Source organism: Terrapene carolina, unplaced genomic scaffold, assembly GCF_002925995.2.
Source record: "Terrapene carolina triunguis isolate 2854851 unplaced genomic scaffold, T_m_triunguis-2.0 Scaffold210, whole genome shotgun sequence".
Lineage (NCBI taxonomy): Eukaryota > Metazoa > Chordata > Testudines > Emydidae > Terrapene > Terrapene triunguis.
Window position 1 is genome coordinate 47,228,912 of NW_020664561.1, and position 17,087 is coordinate 47,245,998.

General features: G+C 41.3%; 1 protein-coding gene across 1 annotated transcript in view; it reads left to right on the top strand.

The window, feature by feature from the left end:
- Nucleotides 1–14,056: 14,056 nt before the first annotated feature.
- The window catches only part of LOC113407226 (neuronal growth regulator 1), a 616,762-nt gene continuing 613,731 nt past the window's right edge, over nucleotides 14,057–17,087 (top strand). The window contains exon 1 of the mRNA XM_026655455.1: nucleotides 14,057–14,417. Within this exon, the coding sequence (XP_026511240.1) occupies nucleotides 14,242–14,417 (176 nt within the window). The 5' untranslated portion in view covers nucleotides 14,057–14,241. The remainder of the gene's footprint in view (nucleotides 14,418–17,087) is intronic.

Consider the following 17,087-nt stretch of genomic DNA (forward strand, 5'->3'; position numbering starts at 1 on the left):
TTATTACAGATGAAGTGGCACAGTTATGTATGGCAATTTACTGCTATGAATTAAACTAAGGTTTCTGCCTTGGGGATTTATCATCTATTATGCAGCTTCTATTACCTGAATAGAATATATATTGTTGCCTCACTGCTGAGTGGTAGCAGCTTTTTCATGGCCTTGCACGTTGGTTTCTCATTAGGGAAAATAACGGTAGAGCTGGGTGGAAGAAGGATTTCCCATTCCACAAGAGCTTTTTAGAGTTCAGATTTCTTTTTCCATTCTGAACTGGGATTAAAAATCAAAATCTTATTTTTTTCAAACCAACAATCTGAACATTTTGTTTGGATCAGGTCAGTCAAAATGTTTTATGTCAGTAATTTCCTAATGTTTTGTTTTGATTTTTGACTTTATTTTAATTTTTTTAGTATAAATGTACTAAAACTTCAAAAAAAAACCCAACAACCTGTTTTGAATTGGAAAAATATCAAAAATGTCAAAACAGGATGTTTAGACAATTTTCAATTTTTTTCAAAAGAATTTTAATTTTGAGAGAGAAGGGTCAATTTGTAATTTCGTCAGCAGAATCTATTTGCAAGAATCTATATTTTCTGACAAAAATGTTTAAGAAACTTCCTAATCAGCTCTAGAAATCAGTAACACAGAATCCTGGTATCTTCTTAATCACTTTTTAAATTTACATTATATATGACAGTTCTTGAGAAGAAGTGCTTTAACAGGGACACTGACAGTCCCCCTTTTCAGGAATCTCAGCCAAAATACCAATGTCTGGTTCCCAGGGAGCAACTCTGCTGTTTGCCTTACTCTCTAATTAGCATAAATTCTCACAACAAACTTCTCCTTTTTTCCAATGCTACCCCAGAAAGAACAAGCATTGCAAAAGTAACAACAATAGAAGTATTTCTTCCAAGTCCTTACACTGCTCACTGCTTGTGAGACTATGTATGACAGCACCATCTGGTGACTCCTACCTTAATATTTGATATATAGGTCACGTATTGCTGACGCTTTATTGACTTTATTTAAAATCAGTACACTGTGTGAATGTTGTAGGTAAATAATGTGAAATCCTAATTTCCTTCTGATGCTTAAAACAGGAAATAATGGTGATAACTGTTAGCACAGTGTTTTTCACCTTTCAATACTGTGACTCCATATTACAACAGAAAATAGTTTTGGAACTTCCCTTCCAGCTGGTCATAAAGAAATAGATGGTGGTTCTGACCCCCTGAAGCCTGCTTGCAGCCTCATGGGTCAGGATCCCCAGGTTGAGGACCCATGCATTGGCAGATGTTGAATGTTATAATGGCCACTACTCTGTATGGAAGTGAGCTGTGAGGTAGGAAAAGGAAGATATTCAGTTTTTATGATGGATTATTTCTTTTTATGAACAGGAACATGAATGTTTCTTTAAACTGTTTGCAATAATTTTTAATGTGATTTTTAAAGAATACTCAGCAGGAAGTCAATTATTTAAGACAAGAAACCTGCAAGAAGTTTAATAAAACTGGAAAAAACTAGTATGAACAAAGTTAAAGCACAATATACGAAAATGAATGTTCATAAATGGGCAGGAGCCCTTTGTATATCTGAATTTATTTAGAAATAGAAATATATCTATCTCTTCTGGAGTGAACAAAATGTTTTAAGCTATCCAACTCATTCCAAGGCAGCAAAAGGACAATGTTGCTACTGATTTTATGTACTCTTCACAAAGTAAATAATCAACATTCTCTAATTCTAGGCTAGCTCACTCTCATGTTGAGGTTACAAATCAATAAGACTACTCATGGTATTAAGTGGTACAATGGGTGACACGTCTTCCAATTTGGGCCCTTAGTAATCATTAGAGATGAACCTGAATAAGAACCCCAGATCTGAACTATCTTGAACTTGAACATTCAAATCCTATGATTTGGTCCCATCTCTAGTATTACATTTCTAGGAACCCACTTATCCTCTCTGATTTAAATTTGGGAGACTTGGGTCCCAAGTACAGTTTCTTTTCCTAATTTAATTAATGGAACTGCACCATTACCTCTAATAAATAAAACAGTGCCACGCCACCGAGTTCTCCTCTGTGGGGCAGTGGTTTTTCCTCTCCTAGAAAATAGGCTGCAGGGACCACTCCCAAACCTAATAGACCTCCAGGGATTTGTGGGAGACCAGAACAATCCCAGCAGAGGCCTCTTGCCTTGACACCAACTCTTTTTGACATGGGCTTTTATTATCGGGCGTGGAATGGGAACAATATGTGCCCTCTCCTCCCTGGTTCTGGTTCCCCCTGCTTAGCTCACCCAGTCTTCATTTCATCACCCCAAGGGGCCTCTCTCCACAAGGTCTCAATGAGGTCGGGATGATGCTGTACAGGCACCTGTGCAAGTGTGGGAAGATGCTTACATAGAGGGGCCTCTTCCATTCAAGGATCTAGAAGGGATGAGCTCTCATGAGGTGTTTGGAAGATAACGGATCCTATCTTGCCCAAGTCACTCTCATAAAACCTTCTGCAGTACAATAATATGGTGTTGGGTTCAGATTCAAATAATTGTAAAGTATGAATGTATCAAACACCAAATGTGAGTTTAAATTCTGATCTGTTTAGTAATAATTGTGCATCTACTGACTGAAAAATATCAAGGAAGCAACTACTTGTTTTTGTTGTTGTTGTTGTTGCTATTATACTTAACATAGTGCTTGAGCATAATCCATAGCTTCTCAAAGTACGTGAAAGTTACAGGTATAAAATCTGGTTAATGGCATTCTAAAGTACCATAATCATTTTCAGTAATCATTCTTAAACTAACTTCACTTCAGATATAACTTTTGATAGAGCTACCTTCTACCAATCAGCAAGAAAATTTGAAAGACAAAATATTCTTGCACTTAAAAGGTTTTTTAGTGTTGTCTATTTCTAAAAGATATTTTATCCCCACTAAGAGAAGTGGCTTCACTTTAGTCTCCAAGCTTGAAGAATTGTAGTACTCGTTAGAATTGCTTCTCCACAAAGCTAAAATTCCATTTCTACTCTGGATACTGAAGATGTCAGTTCCCCAGGAAATAGCAGCCGCAAGAAGAGACATTTCAAATTCATAACTGAAAACTCCTGTATGTTATCATTTAACTTTAAATAGATAAATGATGGGTTTATTCAGGTATGAACCGATGTCCTTTGCCTGTCTTCAGTGTGATCCAAATCACGACTGGTTGTGATACAAAATAATAATAATTTATCCTTGTATTTGGAATATATTTCTTCTTAAAAGCCTCCAATATGAGGCTTGTTCTAGATGTTTTCAAACTATATTCATTTGTGTATCTTAAAAATAGGAAAATGTAGGCTGTTAACAAGTTGACAGTATTATATATGTATTTGGCATCAATATTAGTGAGCTTCTGTCATTTGACAATTATTTCCTTAGTATACCATATGGTAAAGAAAATGTTTTCATGCACCCACACATGACTAACATTTTATTGATAACTGCATGCTGTGCAAACCTACCCCATAATTGTTGTAGATGGTAAGCTTGAAAATCAAGAACCTAAAGTTACCTGCGCTCTTCTAACTGACCAGAAGCAGAGCACAGATTTCAAAAGAATATCTTGGATGAGACGCTGCATAGCAGCTCTGCACGTCCCCTGGTTTAAGATAACCGATTTAAGAGGCTACTCTGCAGCACTGCTGCTCCAATTGCCTTTGCAGAGGCTGAAAAAGAGGCAGCAACATCTCTCTGCTGCCTGTGTTCCAGCATTGTTGCTGCTACAGGATTTAACTGCTAGATCATGAGTTCCAAACAGTCTTAATAGCAAAACATATTTTCATTACAATAATGTGACTGGTAACTTTCAGTATGCTTTTCTATAAATGTGTCATTTATGGCTTTCTTTCCATTATAAGTTTTGTGATTTTTTTTTTTGGTATGTTTATCAGAGCTAGTCCCTGTAAGTTATATCAAGGTTTCTCAGGTTTCTCGCGTTTTTGCAATGAGGACTGCAGCTTAATAGACTGTCTCACAGAGCACCTTCCTTGCTTATTCATGATCACATAGTAGGCCTGTGTGAGGAACAGAAACTCTATTTTGCACAGGATTTTGAGAATTCAAATTATGTTTTACTATTATGAATAGGGCCCTATCGAATTCACGGTGCATTTTGGTCAATGTCATGTTCATAGGATTTTTAAAATAAATTCCATGATTTCAGATATTTAAATGTGAAATTTCACAATGTTGTAACTGTAGGGGATCCTGACACAAAAAGGGGTAGTTGCAGGGGGTCGCAAGGTTTTTGTAGAGGGGTCGTGGTATTGCCACCCTTACTTCTGCACTGCTGTTGGTGGTGGCCCTGCCTTCAGAACTGGGCGGCCAGAGAGCGTCAAGTGCTGGCCAGGAACCCAGCTCAGAAGGCAGTGCCACTGCCAGCAGCAGAACAGAAGTAAAGATGGTATGGTATTGCTACCATTACTTCTGTGCTGCTGCCTTGAGAGATGGGCCCTCAGCCAGCAGCCACCACTCTCCAGCCACCCAGATCTGAAGGCGGTTCAGAAGTAAGGGTGACAATAATATGACTCCCCCTACAATAACCTTGCAACCTCCCTGCAATCCCTTTTTAGGTTGGGACCCCCCAGTTTGAGAAATGCTGGTTTCTCCTGTGAAATCTGTATACTATAGAGTAAAAGTACACACAAGACCAGATTTCATGGTGGAGACCAGATTTCACGGTACATGACGTGTTTTTCACAGCCCTGAATTTGGTAGGGCCCTACTTATGAACAAAATCTGAAGATTTTTGAAATTCTCTGCAAAATAGAATTCTCCCCGCAAAATAATTTGTTTTGTGTACATCACATTTTTTAATTAAAGTGGACAATATGATTAACACAGGCTTATGTTCTAATTGACAATCAACACAAGAGCTGTCCTCCAGTGGTGCCTTTTATGGTCATTGCCACAAACCATAGGGCTGGGGATGGTTCTCAAGATGCTCCTGCTGCTGCAGTTTGACAAAAAAACATATTTTGTTTGGATTGCAATTTTATTTTATTATAATACATAGTACAAAATTAAAAATGGAAATGAACAGGTTTTTTCAAAAAGAAAAATCAAAAGTCTTTGTTCAGAAAATGTCAAAATGATTGGACCTTTTTTCTCCAAAACGACATTCCATAAAATTGATGTGATTTCACAACACATTGAGATTTTGACAGAACTACATTCTCTAATGGAAAATGGTTCTGAGAGCTGGTTGGGAAAACTTCTTATCTAGCATCCCTGTGGCAAATGCAGCAATTTGATGGGGGCGGGAGGGAAAATAACACTGGGAAAGTATTGGGGATCAAATTTTCAAATATCTCCCAATTTTGGGAGCCCACCTTGAAACAACCTGTTTGAAGTGCTGAGCACAGGGTGGGCACTTTTGAGAATTTGGACCTTCATACACAGAATTCAACAGCCTAATAGCAATCTACACAGTGTTGCCTGGAATCTTGTGCAAGATGTGGACAGTAGCACTGATTCACCTCAGAGAGATAAGACTGCTAACCTCAGTTTAGGTTCTCACTATGCTGAACTGGATAACATCTACCAGAATCCTGTGCTCAGAGGTAGAGAGAGACTTGCAGCTCTTAATAAAGTTATTGCAAGAAGGAAAATTCCCTCTAAAGAATGAGATGAACTACTACTTAAACAGTTCTGCAGAATGCACTGGGATCAGGATCTGATTTTTACCCTCCAACTGGAACAAAAGAAAACTAACACGACCATTCTCCAATTTGCTATGTTGCTCAGAATGGAGAACAAGAAGCATGCAGCTGAATTAGACTCGACAAAGACACTTCTGAGAATATCTCTGAGGCAAACACGGGTGTGAGATTTCTTCCTTGGACTGTCATATGGACACCTCAAGTTGTGCTGTGACGAGTCATTGTAACGGAATTGAGAAATTAGTTGAACAAATATCTGAATTACAGCAACAACTGACTTCCTTCTCTAAAAAGTTTAAAAACAAGATTATGGGCTGTAAACCCAAACAATTGGTTGAATCTGCCAGTGAAACCAGAAGTGCTGGGAGCCTGAAGTCTAATATCCTTTTCCCAAAAGTGCCCAGGCCATGTTTAAAATGTCCAGAAATGGGGCATATAGCAGCTCCAATTGAAGGACAGTCAAGGCTAATACCATTGATATGCTTCTTCCTATGCCCTTGGGACAATGATTATTAATAAAAATTAACACAAACAAGAATCCCAAAGGCATTTCAGTAGATTCAAAGAGCCTGTTACAAAAGAACCACACACTCCACATGTATATTTGAAAAGGACATATTAGGAGGGTTTGCTGGACCCAGCTTCATTGCTATAGTTATCCATGTCACGATGTACTGCACATTGGATCTCAAGTGGCCACCATTTTGGAGACATCCTACTTGAATCACTTGTCATCCTTTCCTGTGTGGTACATTAATCTACCAGAGATCAAAAGTGCCAGTTTCCTACTCACCGTATGTCCTAGTTATCACTTCATTCCCACATTCTTTTACTAGGGCTTCTAGATGAGTTAAACACACAACACAAAAGATGAGTGAAGAGCTTGTCAGTCTGAACACTTTGTCCAGACTATTAAATGAATACTTACAAATAACAAATACATTCCAAGATAATAGTCCCTGAATGGTTACTGATTTGCTAACCAAAAAAGAAGTTACATTCAGCACAAATATTCTATCATATGGCTTGACCATTCCTATTTATAAATTATCTAATTTTTGAGAGGAACCCACTTACAGATCTCTGTAGTGAACATTTTCCCCATGCCATTAAAGACATTCCAAGTGAGTTGTTTTCCTGGAAAACCAGCTAATGGGAAAGCTTTTCTGTTCTGTTCTGGAAGTGCACTGTGCATGTGCACACATTTGGTGGCAGGTGCTGCACAGTCTCAGAAAACAGATCCAGATGAAAGAATTTAGTCTCCAGAACAACAAAACTCTATTGAATCCTGACCTGCTTTTTCATTGATCTGCAAATGGCCTGAAACCAGGGGATTTAAATCTGAAAATGAAAATACAATAAAAACATTCATATTGATCTCAATACTATCATTAACTGAGATCTTAAATGATCTTATGTTTAAATTAACAGGATATTATTGTGGAAATGTCTCTTTATTCAAGGAGTAAAAAATATTTTAAATACTTGAGGTCAAGTAAAAACAGTATAATGTGACTTAATAAATGTTAAATGGCTCTTCCTAAAATTAGATCTACCTGTGCTCTTATATCATACCCATCACCACAATTTGAGTGTGTAATATTGACTATCTTGCATAAGAGCTTAAAACATTTAAATGGCTTCTCACATAACACAACTGCCTCTCTCCCAATTAAAATAGTTGATTCCCAGCTGTTCCCTAGTCTTCACTAGTCTTCCTCTTGATGCTAACAGGAGGCGAAGAAATGCCTTTATTTACCACTATGAATGGTAACTTGTCTAACAATTGGTGCTGGATGACTTAGTTTCATGCCATTAAGAGATTACATGCTTATGGTAGCTCAGTTATTGCTTCCCTTAATGAAGCTTGCATTCCATATGATAACAATATTTTGTTCATTTACATTTCCTAATATTTTTGGATTCAATAGATATTATCTGACCAGCTCTAATAACAATATTGCACAAACCCATGACAACAACAGCTAAATTCCACTCTATTACACCCGGACACTGATCAAAGTAACTAACTGAAAACAGACCTTTGGTTCAATATCATGTGATGGGGAGAGGGATAGCTCAGTGGTTTGAGCCTTGGCCTGCTAAACCCAGGGTTGTGAGTTCAATCCTTGAGGGGGTCATTTAGGGATCTGGGGCAAAAATCTGTCTGGGGATTGGTCCTGCTTTGAGCAGGGGGTTGGACTAGATGACCTCCTGAGAGGTCCCTTCCAACCCTGGTATTCTATGACAGGGTACGCAATCAGTGGGAAATAAAGAGAGGACTCAGGGAGGAACAAGCAAGACCTGTTTTCTCCATTTGTGTGTTACTGTGGTCCCAAGACTAGCCCTTTGAGGTAAAGATGGGTCAGAGCACCTCTTATCTCCTGTGACAGAATGAATGAGTACTCAGTTTGGGAAAGGGATGAAGGTGGAGATCGAAGACCATCTTATATGAAGAGTGAATTCTGGGAAAAGTGGAAAGTAGGCTATTTCTGCAGCTGAGAGGAAGGATTGAACTACTTCTGAAGCTGGTTGAGCTATGGTCCGATGACAAATGGCCAAACATGCTGGGAAAAGAGGAGCCTGAGGCCCTTGAGATACAGACTCTTCTCCCTCTGAACTGCAGTTAAATGTTGAATATCTTCATTAACGACTTAGATATTCGCATAGAAAGTACGCTTATTAAGTTTGCAGATGATACCAAACTGGGAGGGATTGCAACTGCTTTGGAGGACAGGGTCATAATTCAAAATGATCTGGACAAATTGGAGAAATGGTCTGAGGTAAACAGGATGAAGTTTAATAAAGACAAATGCAAAGTGCTCCACTTAGGAAGGAACAATCAGTTTCACACATACAGAATGGGAAGAGACTGTCTAGGAAGGAGTACGGCAGAAAGGGATCTAGGGGTTATAGTTGACCACAAGCTAAATGAGTCAACAATGTGATGCTGTTGCAAAAAAAGCAAACGTGATTCTGGGATGCATTAACAGGTGTGTTGTGAGCAAGACACGAGAAGTCATTCTTCCGCTCTACTCTGCGCTGGTTAGGCCTCAACTGGAGTATTGTGTCCAGTTCTGGGCACTGCATTTCAAGAAAGATGTGGAGAAATTGGAGAGGGTCCAGAGAAGAGCAACAAGAATGATTAAAGGTCTTGAGAACATGACCTATGAAGGAAGGCTGAAAGAACTGGGTTTGTTTAGTTTGGAAAAGAGAAGACTGAGAGGGGACATGATAGTAGTTTTCAGGTATCTAAAAGGGTGTCATAAGGAGGAGGGAGAAAACTTGTTCACCTTAGCCTCTGAGGATAGAACAAGAAGCAATGGGCTTAAACTGCAGCAAGGGAGGTTTAGGTTGGACAGTAGGAAAAAGTTCCTGTCAGGGTTGTTAAACACTGGAATAAACTGCCTAGGGAGGTTGTGGAATCTCCATCTCTGGAGATATTTAAGAGTAGGTTAGATAAATGTCTATCAGGGATGGTCTAGACAGTATTTAGTCCTGCCATGAGGGCAGGGGACTGGACTTGATGACCTCTCGAGGTCCCTTCCAGTCCTAGAATCTATGAATCTATGAAAGACACATGAGGAAGGCAGTTGTTTGAATGTGATCTGGGGATAGGGGGGGGAGAACTCGTGGGTAGAGGCAGAAAGGATCACCTTCCATGATAGCTCTTTGATGTCAAGCAATTGCTAAGATGTAGATACTCCATGGAATCTGATATTTTGAGGACTGATGTTTGCTTGTCATTTTTGAGTCTTGTTTTGTGTGGTAAACATATGGGCTTTAATGAATCCTTCTGTTCTGAGTACATTTTGTCCTGCACTTCTCAAGTGGCCGGCGGCATCCTCATGTTCCACTGGGGCCATGACACAAGTGATTGTCAGAGTGGGATGTCTGGGGGGGCGGGGGAACTTGGATACAAGTCAACATAAATGACTGAGGGTATAAGAGATTAGGGAGGTGCTGGATTCTGTCTGGAAGAACTCCTATTTCTAGAGGAGGAAAGGAGACTCTAAACATCGGTGTAGAGGTGGATGCCCAAATTCACCCCACTCCTGGGTCTGGAATGGAATGGGGACTGCTCAGAAAAAAAATTTCCCTGGCAGAACAGGTGTCCACTCCTATTCTAAGTATCGTCTTCCAGCATTTCTTGAATTGGTAGCAGAAAGGGAGCTGAAAATATTCCTGGGGTAGCTAGATTCTCTAGAGTCCTGAGGAAAAGAACTACGGTATACTAGACACCCTCCTGCCCTCCAGGCCCAGGGATACAGCAGCATCAGGCTCAAGACAAGCCTCCAGATAGGAGAACAGCTTGAAAGGCAAAGAGAGCCCACTGAGGGGATGGTAGGAAGAAAGTTAAAGAAAGTTATTTCAGTAAGTGGAAAGGGAGAATAGTGAACAAATCTTCACCAGGTTTGAGTGTAGGGCAGAGGTGTGCAAATTGCGGCCCCCAGGCCCCTCCTGCCCAATGCTTGAGCTCCCAGCCGGCGAGGCTAGCTCCTGGCCCCTCCCTTGCTGTCCCCCTCCCCCACAGCCTCAGCTTGCCATGCCGCCAGCGCTCTGGGTGTCGGGGCTGCGAGCTCCTGTCGGGAAGTGCGGCTGTGAGAGCCACCGGCCTGCCCCGATGCGCTAGACTATGTGGCAGCTCCCAGTTCTGGTGCTTTGAGCAGCATAAGGGGGCAGGGAGCGGGGGCGGGGAGGTTGGATAAGGGGCATGGGATCCTGGGGGACAGGGAGCAGGGGGCGGTTGGATAGGTGTGGGAGTCCCAGAGGACCTGTCAGAGGGTGGGAGTGTGGATAGGAGTCAGGGCAGTCAGGGGACAGGGAGCAGGGGGGGTTGGATGGGGGTGGGGTCGTGGGGGGCTGGTTAGGGGCAAGTACAGAATGTTCCCACATTCTCTTGTGTATAGTTGGTGGATCTCCATAAAGGATCTAAACCATCTAAGAAGATTTTAAAAAATTGTGTATATGGGGACTGGAGAATTTCCCCTACTATAAGGTGATACTTAATATACAAAGGTGAGCATTATATATTATGCAGCATTTATAGCCTGGTGCCAAGCCTCCTGTATGACTTGGTATGAAGCTTGTGTGACAAGAAGGGAGGAAGGATGCCCTTCATTGAATTAGACCAGGATCTTTTGTGGTAACTGGAAAAGACCTACAAAAGTGGGATGCAATAGAAGAGGGTGAAGCATAAAGGAAAAGGAAATTAAGACTGGCAAGAGAAGGGGAGTTGGAAGTCGCAGGTTTATGGACTGTTTAGCTATGGCAAACCAGGTGCCAGCTCATGCCAAGGCCTCCATATCTCATTTGAACGCTGAGAAATACATAGTTGGAATTAGTCTGGCTCACCTGTTAGTATTGTTAAAATAGGTATTAGTTATAAAAAATGTGCTTAGTGTTTGGATGTTTATAAATTGTTCCAGGTATTGATCTCACTTATAACATCTGTGCCCTGTATTGTAAGATATTTGAGCGTTTGCATTGTAAGCTACCCTAACTGTATAAATCACCAGACAGGAAAGAGACACAAATTAAAGTGAAATGCTGGCTTCCAACAGAAGTTGTTAGGTCCTCCTGCCTAACAGAGAAGGCCCATCAATACTAGACAAATTATCGTGGATCATCAGAGGCCAAAAGATTTTGTTTGCTCTTCTCTTTCCCTCTCTCCGCACTCACATGAAGAGGAGACACACAAGTGAATTCCTTCCATCAGATAACAAGTATCAAGGGGTAGCCGTGTTGGTCTGTATCCACAAAAACAACAAGGAGTCCGGTGGCACCTTAAAGACTAACAGATTTGTCTTTAAGGTGCCACCGGATTCCTTGTTGTCCCATCAGATAAGTTTACAACTGGAAGCAGAATGAAGGGAAAGGGAATAAAAATTCCTAACAAGGAGAAACTAGCTCTATGCTGCTTGGACACTCAAGGGAAAAGTTTTTGAGGCATAAGCAGGAGTGTTTAGCCTGGGTTAGCCCTAAGGGGGAGACAGAGCTTGCCTACTATACAAGCTTCTATTACCTTTTGCAACTTAAATGTTTCAAAATCTGTCCTGAATGCCAGGAGGTAACCTATGGTATGAAAAGGCACCGTACATCTCTTATGCTGTTAACGGTAACTGAGATACCATTCCTCTCAAATAGCCAAAAAGATACTGGATCACTTTTCTGGTGAGATTATAACTGATCAGAGATCCAATTTTATATCGTCGGTTATGCAACAACTACATTGGAAAATACATGTCCGCAGGCCAAAACCAACCTGTCATCCACAACCTGATGATCTTAAAGAAAGAGTTCAGTGGGTGTTGAGGTGGATTTTATAAAAGTTTATTAATACCACACGGCCAAACTAGTATTAGTGGCTGCTATTTTCATTTGCCTATAGGAGTAAATGGTTTTGTTTTTCCACTGTTTGAGCTCCTTTCTCACCATAAGTAAAGAGCCCCTAGATATCCTGGTAAAAAGCTGGGAAACTAAAGCCAAAACATTGAAGGGCATGGCTAATTATGCAGTCTAGATTAGGCCACTTGGCAGAAATGAGAGATTTACTGCTTGGGACATCTCAAAGCCTTTCAGAGAAAGCAGAAGGCCCAATATGTAAATGTTAAGGCAGTGTTAGAATTTTTATTAAAGCAAAATTTTGCTTGCAAGCTTTTGGCAAAATGACACAGCTCCTATGAAATCTTAAGGGAAGCTGGATCAGTGATGATATGAGGTTGTGAGATCCTATCAGGAATTGCTCATGCATATGTTCAGAGATGCTATAGAAAGTTCTTGGGAGACAGGATATGGATTTTAGTATACAGATGGACAAGGAGTCTTCTTGTTTCCTGAATGTGCATCTTAACAGAATTTCAGGAAGAGCTACCAGGAAAAGTCCTGAAGGTTTGTCTTGACATTTGTGGTGAGACTAGGGAGAACTACCTTGATGCATCATACTATCACCTTCAAAGATTCCATTAGGATGTATCTGTGCCACAACCATTTATCAAGGATGATGACAGCAGGAAGTGTGCTTATGCTAGATGTGGATTAGCCCAGTAGTTTTGGGGCTGAAATTATACAATTCTGCATAGATTTCTGAAAACATAATGCGGTATTCAAAGTTTGACTTGAATCTAATACTTCCCACTGAAAATCAAGTATATACTTTTGGCTAAATATATGTGCCCTTGATTTAAAGAAGAGTTAGTGGCCAGTAAGTTTCTCCCAGGAGCCAATGAAATAAACTGCATTTCAAATTCCTAGACCTGTGTACCACTTTACTGCCTTGCCTCTTGGAATAAAGAGTTGCTAGGTTTCACAATTTAATGGACACTTTTCTGAGGGGTTGAGAGGTCTATGATGCAGTCTGGTTGGGCCACAAATTGTTTATGATGCCAGTGGTACATAGCTGCTCCTTCCCTAAGAATGGGAACCCTCACTGGAGGATTTCTCCCATACCCGGAGGATGGGATATTCCACTAAGGGGACAACGTGCCCCATTTTTAAGGACTTTCTTTTCTTCTCTGTGTGTCCCTGTGGGAGATGGGAGTCGCTGGTCCCTAGGGGATGCGATGTGTTTTTCTGGGCGTTGATTTCTTTTTTTTCCCTAGCTCAGAGGAGAGATGCGGGTTTGCCTTCTCTCCAGCCTAGGGCAAGGCAAGCCCCTGATCTAATTTAGCTAGGCATTTACAGGAGCCTCCTCGCTCTTCTCCTCTGTCTAGGTAGATGAAGGCTAAGGTGTGGGTTCCCCAGCCCCCCTTCCACTTCACCCCTTTCCCGCCCACAAGCTGGGCTCGCGAGGGGCTGGGGGGTTCTCCTGAATCAGTTGGCCCCGGGGCGCCGGAGCAGAGTTCTCCCCGCTTACGTGACGCCTTCGCGGGAGAAGCCCAGCTCCGAAGCTTGCTGCTCCTCGCTCGGACCGGCTGCTAGCCCGGTCCCGGCGACGCGGGAGGAGCGCTGGGTCGGAACCGTCCTGGCCAGCAGAGTCGGGCGTGGCTACGAGCCGCCGTGCGGGGCATTTCAGCTCCAACTAGTTGTATTTTAAAAAGCCGCTGACGAGCAAACTCAGCTGCCTCCCTCCTGCAAACGGGGGTCACTCTGCAATCAGTGCCTTTAATTGCATGCCATTTATTTCCGTATTGCCACGTCGGTGGCTGTAGCACACCTCCTCCCACTGCTGCTTTGCTTTTAGCAACCCCCCCCCCCCCCCCGCTTTTTTTCTCCTCTGCTCCACCACCAGTCATCAGGCCAAGTTGCTAAGGAAACGGCTGCATGGCAACCGGCTCGGAGCCTGGGGGCCGTCTGCCGCTGCTGCTGCCGCTGCTGCTACTTCCCCTGCTCTCAGTCTCCTGCGCGCTTCCCTCCTCGCTAGATGGTGTGTGAGCCACCCGAGAATAGACGCGTTCCGGACTCGGCCAAAAGAAACCAGGCGAGGCAGAACTCTGCCAGTGCCTTGGCTGCCTGGCTGGAGGGAAGACCCGTCACGAGTACCAGGGGCTGGGGACTGAGAGGAGCTGGAAGCTGAGAGAGAGCAGCCCCGAGCAGGGATGGACATGATGCTGTTGGTGCAGGGTGCTTGTTGCTCAAACCAGTGGCTGGCTGCTGTGCTCCTCAGCCTGTGCTGCTTGTTGCCCTCCTGCCTCCCAGCTGGGCAGAGTATGGACTTCCCTGGGGCAGCTGTGGACAACCTGGTGGTCAGAAAAGGGGACACGGCTGTGCTTAGGTAGGAAACCGAGCCTCTTCTTTACTTCTCTGTGCAAGTGAGTGAGAGCGTTGTGCAAAGCCATTTCCAAGCGACTGCCGGCATTTCTAATATGCGTGTTGGTTTAGCTACCTTAGAAGAGGAGGTTTTATTTTCACTCTGGGCATTAGAAAGATGGACATTTTGTAACACGCTCCGGCTTCTTCTTCTTTTTTTTGTTTAAATCTCCCAAGTCCAAGCAGCCCTGGTAAGAGTAGGTCCGGGAGAGGCGGTCCCACTTTGAAACTAGTGCTCAGTCATTCATGCCAACTCTTCCTATTCAGGAGGGCCGGTCCCTCTGCTTCTATTTCTCACTTGTCCCTTTCCAGAGCCATCCCAGTATTTCAGTGGAATTAAAAGGCGTGTCCGTATTATTCTTCCCCAATATCCCTATTTCTAGATATAGTAGCAGTTCTCAAGTGGTCTCCCTTTGCTAGGCGGTGTACTCTTCTACTCTGTTAAGTTTGGGAAGTTTTTTTTTTTATTTTTCCCCCCTTTGGAATAAGTTTGCTACTTTCTTCATAAGGCTTGTTTCTCTCACCTTGCTAAGCCTCTGAAAGATGTAATGGCTCATCAGAGATCAGCTATAGCCCAGTTACCTCCCTAAACCGAAGCAATTGCAGAAGGAGATACTCGCAGAAGCTCATTCTGTTTTTTAAATGTAAATTGCTACTCAGCAGTGTACAGATCTCAGCAGTTCTTCATAACTGCCCTCCTCAGATGTTTGAACACACATTATTCAGACAATTGCTGTATTCTCATTCACTGTGCAAGTCGGTATGTCTGAGTTGTATGGTCTCAAAATACATCTTCAGATGTGTATCTTTAAATATTAACATTGGGTGTCTTTGTTTAATAACCAATGACCAGTGCCTCTGTAATTTAATTCTATGGGTGTGGTATGTAATTCTATTAGGAAACTCTTAAGTCCTGATCTGTGGTGGAAATCATGTCCTACTTTAAATATTTAGATTTTAACCAAACCTAGTTTAAGAACACAGATTAGCCCTTGGGTTATAAATTCAGAATCCCTGCTCAGTTAATTTATGTTTTGAGACAACTATTGACAGCAAATACCTTATTACAGAAGAATTTCTAAGACTTTTCACTAAACATTAGATGGATGCAAATAATACATACATGCTTTTTGAATAGTAAGTTTATCTATGGAAGTTTGGAAATCCCTAGTGCTGGATAAAAATTCTACATGATGGTTTTTAATGTCTGTTATAGAACCTGCTATTCAAACATTCCTTGCCAGTATATTGCTCAGTTGTAAAGGGGCATTAAAGATTGCACAGTATTATAAGTGTATATAGTATGATTTTAGCTTTTTTGTTTCCTAATGGTTAACATGAAAAGAACCATCCTGCAAGGACAACTACGAGTTCTAGTTTTACGCCATTAAGAGTCTACATGCTTATGGTAACTCAGTTATTGCATCCCTTAATAAAGCTTGCATTCCATATGGTAACAATATTTTTTTTCCAGTCCAGTTGGCTGGTGCAAAATTTGTTTACCAGTAGTAGTGCACTGTACTTAATATAGCTGAATCCTTCTATTTGACTCAAATTCATTAATCTTCAGTTTAAAACTGCAAAAATTCAAATTTAGTTTTTTGATACACTTTACTTTGTCATGATAGTTTGTAGTAATAAAAAAAATCATTTTCTTAGTACTTCAGATTTGATAAGAATAGGCTGAATCTTCTTGTGTTTTGTAAATCTAGACTTTAATCTGCAATAGTTTTAAACCACAAACTATTTGGCTATAGACCATTTTCTTTTCCCTTTGGAAGTAGCTGATTTAGGCTTCCAGATTAAAAAGTGACTTAGCCAGATACAGTTTTCGTGGATTTCACAATTTTCTTGGAAAATATTGCATAAGATTTCCTTGAGTGTTCTGATGTAGTATCTGCTGAGAATACAACCAGTGTCTATGCAGTGCAACTGACAGACTTTTTTATGTATAGGAATATACTGTAGTTAGTCTCCTAGGGCATTCTAAAACCATGAATTCACTTGCTTTGGTTTCTCTGTTTTTGTAGACAGACGTATTTTGCTGTTACATTTCCTATCTTTATTTTCAGAGTTTCAGATTTAAAGGTTGCAGAGAACAAGAGTTGAGGAGTTGCAGTTCTTAGCTCAGGACAGAACTCAAACAAATACTGTACTGAGTGTCATTGGTGGTTCTGGAAAAAAAAAACCTACATTAAAAAATAAAAGTAATACAAATATTCGTGTGACTCTAAGGGTTATCTATTGGTGGCTTAGAGCTAGAGTGTAGCACTACAGTATATTAAACTCTGTGAGGCCTAAAATTGTGAGTTCGCAACTCAGTACCTATGCAGCTGGGTGGATTACATAAATGAAATTGGAGTTTTAAGGTCAAACAATCATTTTTATCTCATAAATTAGAGAATATCTGTTTTGGAAGAGAATACTATTAAGGATGGAGTACACATCACTACTTACCTGTAGAACTCGGAAGCCAAAAGCAAACTTGTGCTGAAATAATATATGGGGTATTCATAGTCCCTCCATCTCAATATAAAGCATTCTTCCCTCCCTTTAAAGACATAGATGACTTATTAATGAAATCCATATTTTTAGCTCTTTCATATCTTTAGCAGGTTTTCTTGCTGCTTGACGT